Source organism: Salvelinus namaycush, chromosome 27, assembly GCF_016432855.1.
Source record: "Salvelinus namaycush isolate Seneca chromosome 27, SaNama_1.0, whole genome shotgun sequence".
NCBI classification, from domain to species: Eukaryota; Metazoa; Chordata; class Actinopteri; order Salmoniformes; family Salmonidae; genus Salvelinus; species Salvelinus namaycush.
This window is the reverse complement of record NC_052333.1, coordinates 14,930,737-14,942,861: the sequence shown is the minus strand read 5'-3', so window position 1 is coordinate 14,942,861 and position 12,125 is coordinate 14,930,737. Positions and strand designations below refer to the sequence as shown.

Sequence of the window (12,125 nt, the reverse complement as noted above, 5' to 3'; positions counted from 1 at the left end):
CAAAGGGCTGCTTAAATGTCGAAGTGAGAAGTTGTTGTCTCTTGGCTGAGTTGGCTCCCGTCACTGACACACCAGGGTGATGACGCTTTAAATGTGTGGCCATGCTCGATGAATTTCCATGATCATACGGCTTTCTTGCGGCACAATGCCTTCACACCGTGATGATGTTGTCCACCACCCTTCTTCCGTCATCATATTTGACAGGGAAGCAAAAATGCTCCCATACATGAGACTTAAATGAAGCGAGAGGCTTTTCCAGTTCTTCAGCTTCTCCGCTAGTCATGGCTGTCACCGCTCTTTTTGCAACCAGGATTCCTTCAAATTCAACATGCCCCGTTCACGTGAACAGTACACACAACTGCTTTTAAAAAATGACCAAATCAACCTTCAGGTTTCAGAGTAAAACACAGCACGCATCTGTCTTGTCTTTATCTTTTCACTGCAACTCTGCATCGAAATTTGGGGAATTATTACTTTAAAAAGTAACAGCGGCAGTAAAACTGTATTTCACACTATGATGGTTAAACTTTGCAATTGATCTGCGGTTCACATGCGTGCCCGAAACGTGAGGGGTGATCCGTACGGATCACGGATCAACTACGGTCCGTTGCACCACTAGTCTGAATACTTATGTAAATGTGATATTTCCGTTTTTTATTTTTAATACATTTGCAAAAATTTCGTAAAACCTGTTTTTACTTTCTCATCATGGGGCATTGTGTGTAGATTGATGGGGACAATTTTTTATTTAATACATTTTAGAATAAGACTGTAACGTAACAAAATGTGGAAAAGGTGAAAGGGTCTGAATACTTTCCAAATGCGCTGTATTAATGTCTTTCGAAAAGAAGGACACTTAAAAGGGGTTTTCTGGGAATTTTCTTAGTGAAGTGAAACTGCCCCATGATGCTCCCAAACCACTAGAATTGTTGCACCCTGATGACAGCACAAAATAGCCCTATTAGATTATGAATAATTTGTGGGGCTGGGGTGCAGCCCCATATTACAAGACAAGGGACACACCTTTATTCCTCTCTCCTCACCTCTCCTCTCTTTATCTTGTCTCTTCTTCCCTATCCTCACATCTCTTCTACCTCTCATTGAGTTGCATAAATATACAGAATACAAGAATGAACGGAACTTAATTCTTGAATTTGATTAAACACATGCATTGAGAGAACTACCCCAACCCTGCATTCTAGATTATTAGGCTTGATTACCTGTCTGAGTGTTCCATGGTGCAGAGTAGAGACCTGGTGACATGCGTAACATTACAGGTTATATGATGACAGAGTAATATCTCTCCATTAGAGACTTCCTGTAGTAATATCTTTGTAAGTTCTGTCCCAAATGGCACCCTATTCCCTAGTGCACTACTTTTGACCAAAGTCCTAGCCCTGGTCAAAACTAGTGCACTATGTAGGAGTAGAGTGTCATTTGGGACGAAAACAATATCTCTGACTGATAATGATGGAGAGATGATAAAAAAGTAGAGGGGAGGGGTGAGGGGAAGGAGATGAGGAAACACTTGCAATGTGTAAGAATATAAATGCTGGCGCATGTAGCATCCGTCAGACAAGCCTACCAACTTCAGCATCACTCAAGAGTCACTGGACACAGCACCGACAAAATAATTACCTGGGACATGACTTCTACACACTGTAAGTCTGACGTCACACTATTCTACCGTTCTACCTGGTCAAATAAACTGGGTTGTGTTTTGTATTTTATCACTCACTCCTTTCTTGCTCTCCTCCTTCATTCAGACCTCTCACTCCTCTCGGTGCTCGTGGTGATGGCTGTTAACGGGAGTCCCGTGCCCAGCGCGCCTGGTTGGACCTCTGGAGAGGAGCTCGCGGTAGAATCGTTCTCCGGTGAACCGGGCGCGCCGCCGATATGGGAGAACGCGATCAAGGTGATCAAGCTGCTCGTTCAGGAAGTGATCAACTTCCGAGACCAACAGGTGAGTTGTTTTACATGTACTTTGTATTATATTGTAAATGGCTCTTCAAACGTTATAATTGAAAACAACAATACTAACATTGAAAATAATAAATTAAACCAATCTGAAAAGTATAACTTTTATTCCTCCTTGTGTTGTAGTTTGTGGAGGAGTTTCAGAAGCCCGTGGAAGAGATGTCATCGTTCATACAGTACCAGGTCCCTTCCATCCCCACACACCTCTCCAAGACCCCCTGCTCCACCTCAAACTACAACAAGGTATAGATAAAGTTGAATGAATGGCTAAGACCGGTGTCTGGAATTAAGTCCAAATCATGAAGCCAAGGTATTCCTTTTGTGATCTAAATGAAAAATCCTAGAAATGAAACCTTGAGGCAGCATCATGCAGACATCTTTACTGGCTAACATTTTGAGTCTGGTTTCTCTCCTTGTTCCTTCCTTCTAGATGAATCTAGGGAGTACATTTTTTTTTTGATGAATTGATTGAAAGTATTTGTTTTCCTCTCCTATAGGAGGCATGTCTGCAGAAGATCAGTCATGGTCTGCAGGTGTACCATGTTCTTCTCCAGCACGTTAAGGCTGAATACCCACAATCCACCCTGCTCCCCTCTGTCATGCACCAGACTACTGTCCTGATAGGCCTGTTCAAAGAGAAGGTATGTAATAGTAATATTATGTTATAATACTACTTAAATACAATCATTATACTACTTAAAGGTGCAATCTGCAGTTGAAACAATAACAAACCTCCTCACCGCCACTGTTTTGCTAAAGAGCTGAGGGATGGGCCTGGAGAAATGTAACTATCAAATTCATAGACAGAGCTATGGATGCAAGGACTGACCATCCATGATATCAAAATGATTTTTTTTTTTTTTTAATTACAAACATTGGAGTAAGAAATGACTACATATAATTTATTTATTGGTCCTAAAATGGATGTAGCAACTGCAGATTACCCCTTTAAATACCCTTTTCTTTAGAAAGTTGACTTTCATTGTGGGCAGATTTTCCCAGACTTGCTTTAGTTCCACCAGATACCTAGGATTTAGCACAATCTTGTGGCACACAGATTACCTAATGTATTGTCTCTTTCTCCAGATGAAGGCTGCTGAGGTAGTAGAGGACCTGTCTGCCAGTGAGAGGGAGCGTGTGCTGGGTGAGGTGTCTACAGGGACAGAGTGGGAGACGAAGACCAGCGTTCACGCCATCCTTAGGGAACTACGTCACTTCCTGGTCGACACCAAGACAGCCCTCCGCGCATGGGGAAGAGGGGCGAAGGCTGCCAGTAACCATGACATCACAATGGTGGGCAGAGGTGTGTTAGATCAGGCTTGGAGTAAAAACCTGCACTGATGTCTTATTCTCTGAATCAGCTGTTTATTTTTTGAATGTAATACTTGACTGAACTTCAAAACAAAGTTATTTATATATTTATTCATGTTTTTATGGTTGAGATGAAAAATGTATTGAATTTATTTAATCTGATTAATTTATTTGATCTCGAGCAGCTTTGTGCCTCTTGTACCCAACTTTTGAGAAACTTGTTATAAAAAAACATATTTATATATTTTTATAGCAAATAGTGTTATTTATTTTCACACAAATGGACTCAATGTATTTTTCTAATGATGACATGTTGATGGATTTCAAGCACAGACTTAAATGTATCTCTAAGTGCCTTTACAGCACATTAGTGACTACATTGATTGTGACTAATACTAGTTTGATCGTTGTAGCCTTCAATTGTCCAATTAACAACCAACCATATTAGCAAACTTATTTAATTTCAAACTTCACATTTCTCTAGTATAGGCTACTTATCGTAATGAACGATATCAGCAAAACGCCTGCGATAAGTGATCAGTATGGTCGGTGTCGATAATTGTCAGTTCATCGTCCCAGCTCTAACTGTGACAAATGTTTTGGATATAAAGAGGAATAATAAATGGTATCTGAGAGAATAGAGAAATGTGTTGCTCCTATGTTGTTCACCAAACATTGTTTCAACAAGATGGTTATTCTCACATGTGGTCATCACAACAAAACATTTCAATTTCCACTTATCGGTAGGTGTCATTTGGTCAGCAAGACGCATACATTAATTCAGGCGACAAGAGTGTGTTGACTCAATGACATGGTATTTTTTAACAGATGCCTTTTTCCATTCATCAAACGGCATGAGTGAATGGAATTATTTGAGTGGACGAACATGCGAAGGTAGCCTATTTTAAGATATTTGTTTGACAGTAGCTAGGTTTCCATCCAACTGGAGAGATTTCATTTAACCACCAGTGGTGTTTTTCACTTAAGTTCTCATATACTGAATAAAAATCTAAAGTTCAATGTGTTCGCATTTTCAACTCTACCGATAGTTTTGTCACAAAAACTGTTGCGTTAAATAGCAAATGTGCCTACTCTGGTCTTGACATCTGCGCTCTAGCCAAAAGCTCGCAGATATAAGCTAGTCTACATGTTGAGAAATGTATGAAATTAATTAAGGGGAAAAACTATCTACACACAATACCCCATAATGACAGGAAATACATGTTTTTAGATTTTTTTCTAAATATTTGTATTTATTGATGAAGTATATCAAATTTACAGAAGTATTCAGGCCCTTTACTCAGTACTTTGTTGAAGCACATTTGGCAGCGATTACAGCCTTGAGACCTCTTGGGTATGACACTACAAGCTTGGCACACCTGTATCTGGGGAGTTTCTCCCATTCTTCTCGGCAGATCCTCTCAGGCTCTGTCAGGTTGGATGGGGAGCGACACTGCACAGCTATTTTCAGGTCTCTCCAGAGATGTTAGATTGGGTTCAAGTCCGGGCTCTGGCTGAGCCACTCAAGGACATTCAGAGACTTGTCCCGAAGCCACTCCTGCGTTGTCTTGGCTGTGTGCTTAGGGTCGTTGTCCTGTTGGAAGGTGAACCTTCGCCCCAGTCTGAGATCCTGAGTGCTCTGGAGCAGGTTTTCATTAAGGATATCTTTGTACTTTGTTCCGTTCATCTTTCCCTCAATCCTGTCTAGTCTCCCAGTCCCTGAAAAACATCCCCACAGCATGATGCTGCCACCACGCATCACCGTGGGGATGGTGCCAGGTTTCCTCCAGAGGTGACGGTTGGCATTCAGGCCAAAAAGTTCAATCTTTGTTTCATCAGACCAGAGAATCTTGTTTCTCATGGTCAGAGTCCTTTAGGTGCCTTTTGGCTAACTCCAAGCAGACTGTCATGTGACTTTTACTGAGGAATGGCTTCCATCTGACCACTCTACCATAAATGCCTGATTGGTGGAGTGCTGCAGAGATGGTTGTCCTTCTGGAAGGTTCTCCCATCTCCACAGAGGAACTCTGGAGCTCTGTCAGTGACCATCGGGTTCTTGGTCATCTCCCTGACCAAGGCCCTGCTCCCCCGATTGCTCAGTTTGGCCGGACGGCCAGGTGTAGGAAGAGTCTTGGTGGTTCCAAACGTCTTCCATTTAAGAATGATAGAAGCCACTGTGTTCTTGAGGACCTTCAATGCTACAGAATTTTTTTGGTACCCTTCCCCAGATCTGTGCCTCGACACAATCCTGTCTCGGAGCTCTACGGACAATTCCTTCCACCTCATGGTTTTTGCTCTGACATGCACTGTCAACTGTGGGACCTTATATAGACAGGTGTGTGCCTTTCCAAATCATGTCCAATCAATTGAATTTACCACAGGTGTCTCCAATCATGTTGTTGACACATCTCAAGGATGATCAATGGAAACAGGATGTACCCGAGCTCACACTTCAAGTCTCATGGCTAAGGGTTTGAATACATTTTTTTTTTTATTACATTTGCAAACATTTCTAAAAACCTGTTTTCACTTTGTCATTATGGGGTATTGTGTGTGTAGCTTGATGAGGGAAACAAATTATTTAATCCATTTTAGAATAAGGCTGTAACATAACAAAATTTGAAAAAAGTCAAGGGGTCTGAATATTTTCCGAATGTACTGTAAGTTATTTAATCTGTAGCCTAATAAAAATGCACATTTTCCCAAGTCGTAGTTGGAGGACCACACACCATATCATCCCGTGACTCCAAGTTACTTCGATATGATGGGTTATCATATAAATATTTGCGCATAAAGGTGTTTCCACCACCATTTCTCACATAATTCATTTTACAGACACAAAAAGATCACACTTTGTCTAGCGTATTTTGCTTTGTCGACATTTGGAAAGTTGACGACAGATGTTGTTTCCACCAGGCCAGTCATGACTTTTTTTACCCGACATGTACTTTACCCCCATAAAAAGGTTGAATGGAAACAAGGTTAGTAAGATGAAAACGTCATGACTGGTTGTGTTAATGAGAAATGAAAAAGTTAAATGTTTGTTTTTTTACCATTTACTGGATGGCTTTAGACTACTATTAGGCCCATAAAAATGTGTAGGAGGTTCCATGAAAAAAATGTAATGTCACGGTATAATTCGGGAATCAAACTAAACAAACAGTAATCTTCTCTCAAAAGGTGATTTATAGACAAACTCAGGTCCATTTTCAACCAACAGGCAGACATTTTATACAGGATGATTTAAGGTACACAGACAAACACAGATCCATGACCAAATGAAAAGACTAGGTTTTACATGTTTCCAAACTGTCAGGAAACAAAATGAGAGAAAAACAGTCCATCACCAAGCAGTAAGGTGCAGTTTCAGAATAAGATGTCCATCACACCATTTGGTGTTTCAGAGTGAGAGGGAATTCAGCGCTTCAGGTCTCCGACCCAAACATGAAGTGACAAAGAAAGTTCCAACCAGCCTAAAATATATGAGCCATATAGAAATTGGTGAGGGAAAGATGGCATCCACTTCCGTGGTGACAGCTGGGAGTCACATGACCATTGTGGGAGGAGGTGATTGGGTGGGTCAGGGTTGTCCTCAGCCCCACAGCAGACTGGAAGAGAGAAAACAAGGTCAGAGGTTATATTTGTCTTAATGGTATGGCCAGAGATGGTAGAGAAAGCAAGACACCCCACTCCCTCATCTAGGGGGTGCCACAGGGTGAGACATCTCACTGGCAATTTTTTTCTGGCCGGGACAGGTGGGCACAATAAGTAGACCAGAGCCAGCTATTCCCTCTCTTGCGTGAGCATGCCAGATATTATTGAGGAACCATGAGATCACGCAGGAAAAGCATGCTCACACGAGTAGAAACGCCCACTTAGACAGGAACCATGACCATTTCTAACAATGGTAAACGGCCGAGTAAACTATCTTATTAATGTATTGCTACCTATTCCCTATATAAATGCACTACTTTGACCAGAGCCGTGACACACTATTCCGTATGTATTTAACTACTTTGACCAGAGCCATGACACACTATTCCGTATGTATTTAACTACTTTGACCAGAGCCATGACACACTATTCCGTATGTATTTAACTACTTTGACCAGAGCCATGACACTATTCCGTATGTATTTAACTACTTTGACCAGAGCCATGGACACACTATTCCGTATGTATTTAACTACTTTGACCAGAGCCATGACACACTATTCCGTATGTATTTAACTACTTTGACCTGCGTCATGATACCGTATTCAAATCAAACTTTGTCACATGCGCCGAATACAACAAGTGTAGACCTTACCGTGAAATGCTTACTTACAAGCCCTTAACCAACAGTGCAGTTCAAGAAGAGTTAAGAACATATTTACCAAATAAACTAAAGTAAAATAATAACACAAAGTAGAACAATAACGAGGCGAGCATAAAAGGCATCAAGCTCGTCTGGTAGACTTGAGTCACTGAGCAGCTCGCGTCTGGGTTTCCCTTTGTAGTCCGTAATAGTTTTCAAGTCCTGCCACATCCGACGAGTGTCGGAGCCGGTGTAGTAGCATTCAATCTTAATCGTGCATTGACGCTTTGCTTGTTTGATGGTTCGCAACATTATGTACAAAATAAGTTACAAACAATCCAAAAAAACTAACAAAATAGCACAACTGGTTACGGCATGTAAAACGTCAGCCAACTTAACATTCCCTATATCAGATGGCCAAACCAAAAACAGACAGACACACACAGAGATGGACCGACAGAGACAGCGCACCTCAGGATGTTGGGCTCCGGCATACCAGGATCCCCCCCTCGTGCGAAACCTGTACATCAAAAACAAAAGAGAGCAGAGATGAAGAGAAGCAAATCGTTGTAGAAACATTAATTGCACTCCCGAGCTTCGTTTTTCAAAGCCTGCGTAACGTGACGTCTGTTCATATCGGAGCGGTTTTCCAATAAAACAGTCTCCATCATATCCTCTGACTCAAACACAAGTGATGTAGTTATCTAGCATCAGTAGCGTGTTCCTGAGAAGAGGTGAACATGCGTGTTGCGTGGCCAGCTCTTGACGTGTCATAACATTCCGAACTGGAGCTTCAGACGGACAGCTTTGGGATTTTCCCACCCACCCCTCTCTCTCTCTCCGTCTACCCCAATCTCTCCCTCACATTTCCCCTCTCTCTTATCCCTTTTGGCCAGCAGTTCTCACTGTGGTCCAATAAAGATGTCTGGGAAGGAAACTGAATGTTGGAACTGACTACCCTAATAACTAAGACATATTGCAAAGATGAAAGGCTAAAAGCTGTGGGTGTCAACGAATGGTGGCGATTAAACATCTAGAATCTTCGAGAAATTAACTGATTATGACAGCCAATCTTCTGGTCAGAAGCGATAGGACAGCCACCCGCTGCTTCTGACTGTTCAGGGTTGAGTAAATTGTAGGCGTTAGAGACTAAACACATCAGGGTTGGGGTCAGCTCAAATTTAAGTCAGTCAATTCAGGAAGTAAACTGAAATTCCAATTCAGAAATTGAAAAAAATGGCTTCTCAATAAACCCGAAATTGAGAAAATATTATTCCAAAGTTTTTGGGTATTTCCATTAGTTCATTTCAAATTCCAATCACTTCCTGCATTGATTGACTTAAATTCAAACTGACCCCAACCCTGGTGTTTAGTCTCCAATACCTACTATTGGACCTGAGAGAGGGGGGAGGGGAAAAGAAAATAGCAGCAATGCTCTATGAATGAACTCATCATAAGTCACATTTCTGTTTCTGCAACACTTCATTCACTCATACCAGAACATTGCATCAACGTCCTCATTCCTGACACATGCAGATATTCTGGGTTTCCCCATCACTTTCTCTGAAGATAGTTAGCGTATGTGTCTGTGTACTGTGTAGCCATGCTAGCTTGTGGCAGACACTCAGGGTTTCCCCCGTGTAATTATCTCCCTCCCAGAGAAGCTGTAACTATTTCCATCCTACCCTGGAGCTAAATGTAACTACTGATCAGGTACCGAAACTGGCAGGGTCCTCCGTGGCCTATCATGGGCTAGCTGTGGTTAGCATTAACATTAGCCCGGCCTGTAGCAGGTTGATGACAATAGCAATCTGCACTGGTCTATGAATACAGGTCATGATGCACGCACACACACACACTGATCCTCAGTTAGCACATAGAGGGACACTTGGAAAGTAGGGATGCAGTTAGAGGGAGAGGGGTAGAAAGTGAGAAGGCAGTAGGAGAGGTTGAAGAAGGAAAGAAGTAGAGAGAGGGGTTGATGGACAGAAGGCAGAAAGTCGGGCTCACAGTCTCAAAATCAGTCTCACCCTCGACCCAAGAAGGAATTTCCTATTGGGATAACACAGCGTTTCTCAAACTTGGTCCTGGGGACCCCATCGAGTGAACATTTTGTTTTCTCCCCTAGCACTACACCGCTGATTCCAATAAGGGTAAACCCATTTGAATTCAATCCCTTTTTGAAGGCCTCTTTTGAACTTCACCAAACCTTCCATACCCATTGTAGAAGCGCTCATAAAGTGACTTTTTGGACCTGAATGCCAAAACATTTGAGAGATAAAGGGGCTGAATTTTGCATACCCCACCATACCATAAGAGATCCATGTCTTCATCATTGGAAAAGATAGATGGTTGTCAAAGCATTTTATAAGTTCTGGGGGGGGGGGGGGGAAATCATATTTTGTGATATAAAATGGACCCTTTCTCCTTTGACATTCAACATTGATTCATTTAAAATGTCACTGGTGTACCAGCTAAATTGCAGTGGTCTGAAGGTATGTCAATTCTATAAAGTTTATTTCTATGATTGAAATGACACCTACCCTGTATTCAAGAGCATGTCTCAACTGGCACAACACAAAAACCTCAGATGATGTGAAATAGGGTCTAAGCAACAACATTTGCTAATATGAAAAAAATCTGAGTTTACACGTTTTTAGATTATTGACGTTAAAAGGTTTAAAAATGACTATAATAAAATAGTTTGACAACACTAAGCTTTTAAATGATATCAAACGCAACCGTTTATATTTTCCAGTGATGAAGACAGATTTCTCATGGTGGGGTATGCAAAACGCACACCTTTTTGAGCCCCTTTAATCTCCTGAATGTTTTGCCCTTCAAGTCAAACCTCTTCAATCGGCAAACGTATCGAAAGTTGTTTAAATCTAAAGGGATGCTGTCAAAAAGTGATTGAATTCAAATTGATTTACCCATAGTCAACTCATCAAGTTTCGATTATTTTTATCAGCTCTGTAGTGCTAGGGCAAAAGTTTGGGAAACGCTGGGTTTATGGTTAAGACTTTGGTTTCTCCCGTGGGAGACCTCAGATCTCACCCGAGAAACACGCAAAGTCGTACAAACACACCGACCAACAGCAGGAGTCCCAAATGTGTGTTTTGCCTAATTTTAGTTAGCTAGTTTCCCTTGACAGCTGGGGTGTTCCTGCGGTAGCTAATTCAGGAAATGTCTCACTGGCTTCGTTTCCTCACTGACCACTGTGAGCTAGCTGTTATATGACAGTCCCCGTGTCACACTATGGCCACAAATCTCCATACATTTTCGGACGTAGTTTAGCTAACCGAAATTGGGAAAAACATACAACTGATTATGCAATTCCAAATGCATGCAGTGGTCGCGTTACACAAACGAGGTTTCCCTAACTTGAATTTGTTAATCATAAACAAATCTCAACCATGCTACCTATAGCTAGCAACATACCACAACAGTACAAATACTGTCACTTGGACATATCCCCCTACCCGAACTGCTATCATGCTAAGCTAATCGACTTGCCATATACTGACCAAGGTAGAGCACCGTGGGGATGAAACCCCAGCGGATGACGAACTGTCCGGCCTGAAACACCGTCTGTAGCCGCTGCTTGGTCTCTTTGCTGAGCTTCGCCATGGTAGCTAGTTGGTTCACTGGTTCTGGTTCTGAAGGACGTGAAAAAGAGGAAGCCGACGCATGGCCGTAAAGCGAGGCAGGTGGTTTAGATTTTTTGCGATAGTTGGTTCAATCAGAAATATGACGAGCGCCACTTTGTGGGCGCAATGGGAATGTTAATCTGCGCCTACAGTAGCAAACTCATACTTAAATCAACATTTCGCCTAAAATTATCATAAATACACATAAATGCATACATACACATAAGATGGCTGCATAATTTCACTCAGATGTTTTGGATTGAGAGCTAGGCCATCATGTTAGGATGATTGTTTTTGCTTTTACTATCCTTGTGTTCTCACAAGGACAGTAAAACAAGGACAGTAAAACAAGAAAATTCATCGGACAAGTGGGAAGAGGACAAAGGCTATTTTAGGGTTAGAATTATGGTTATGTTAAGGAAAATCGGATTTTGAATGGGAATAAATTATTTGGTCCTCACAAGGAGAGTAAAATAAATGTGTGTATGATGAAGAACAGGGTCAGACATATAGTGAAATATAGAACAATTTTATTCTCAGAGAGTAGCTCTAACAGAGCATTATCTTCAGACAGAAAGGCCAAACCAACAACTGAAGTCCAACAATAATATGTACAGATTCATGACATTCCATAAAGCAACAGAATACAGAAACATGATTGTTATTGTTCCACCGTATGAATATAAAACAGATCTAGAACACTGACAGACTGAGAACACTGGTTCTAGTACAAAGGTTCCAGTAGGGCAGACGTTATTCTGCATTCAGATGTCCAGTAGCACATGACCTACACCCAACACGCTTCTCTCCATCCGCACCACAGTGAACTTCATTGCCACCAAATGGAGTGTGACTGTCGTGCAATCGTTGACTTAAAATGTTCCGCCAGT

The 12,125-nt window shown here is 41.6% G+C and overlaps 2 protein-coding genes across 2 annotated transcripts; one reads left to right on the top strand and one right to left on the bottom strand.

Annotated features, from left to right (window-relative positions):
* The first annotated feature begins 1,469 nt into the window (after window positions 1–1,469).
* Window positions 1,470–3,916, top strand: LOC120022750 (interleukin-6-like). The gene is made up of 4 exons (XM_038966741.1): window positions 1,470–1,963; window positions 2,104–2,220; window positions 2,475–2,618; window positions 3,064–3,916. The coding sequence occupies exons 1-4, from the start codon at window positions 1,550–1,552 to the stop codon at window positions 3,316–3,318; spliced, it is 930 nt and encodes a 309-aa protein (XP_038822669.1). The 5' UTR covers window positions 1,470–1,549; the 3' UTR covers window positions 3,319–3,916.
* Window positions 3,917–6,454: 2,538 nt separating this feature from the next.
* On the bottom strand, window positions 6,455–11,295 carry tomm7 (translocase of outer mitochondrial membrane 7 homolog (yeast)). Its single transcript, XM_038966772.1, has 3 exons — window positions 11,113–11,295; window positions 8,057–8,105; window positions 6,455–6,896 (listed from the first exon to the last, which is right to left on the bottom strand). The coding sequence occupies exons 1-3, from the start codon at window positions 11,213–11,215 to the stop codon at window positions 6,881–6,883; spliced, it is 168 nt and encodes a 55-aa protein (XP_038822700.1). The 5' UTR covers window positions 11,216–11,295; the 3' UTR covers window positions 6,455–6,880.
* Between the last annotated feature and the right edge of the window lie 830 nt (window positions 11,296–12,125).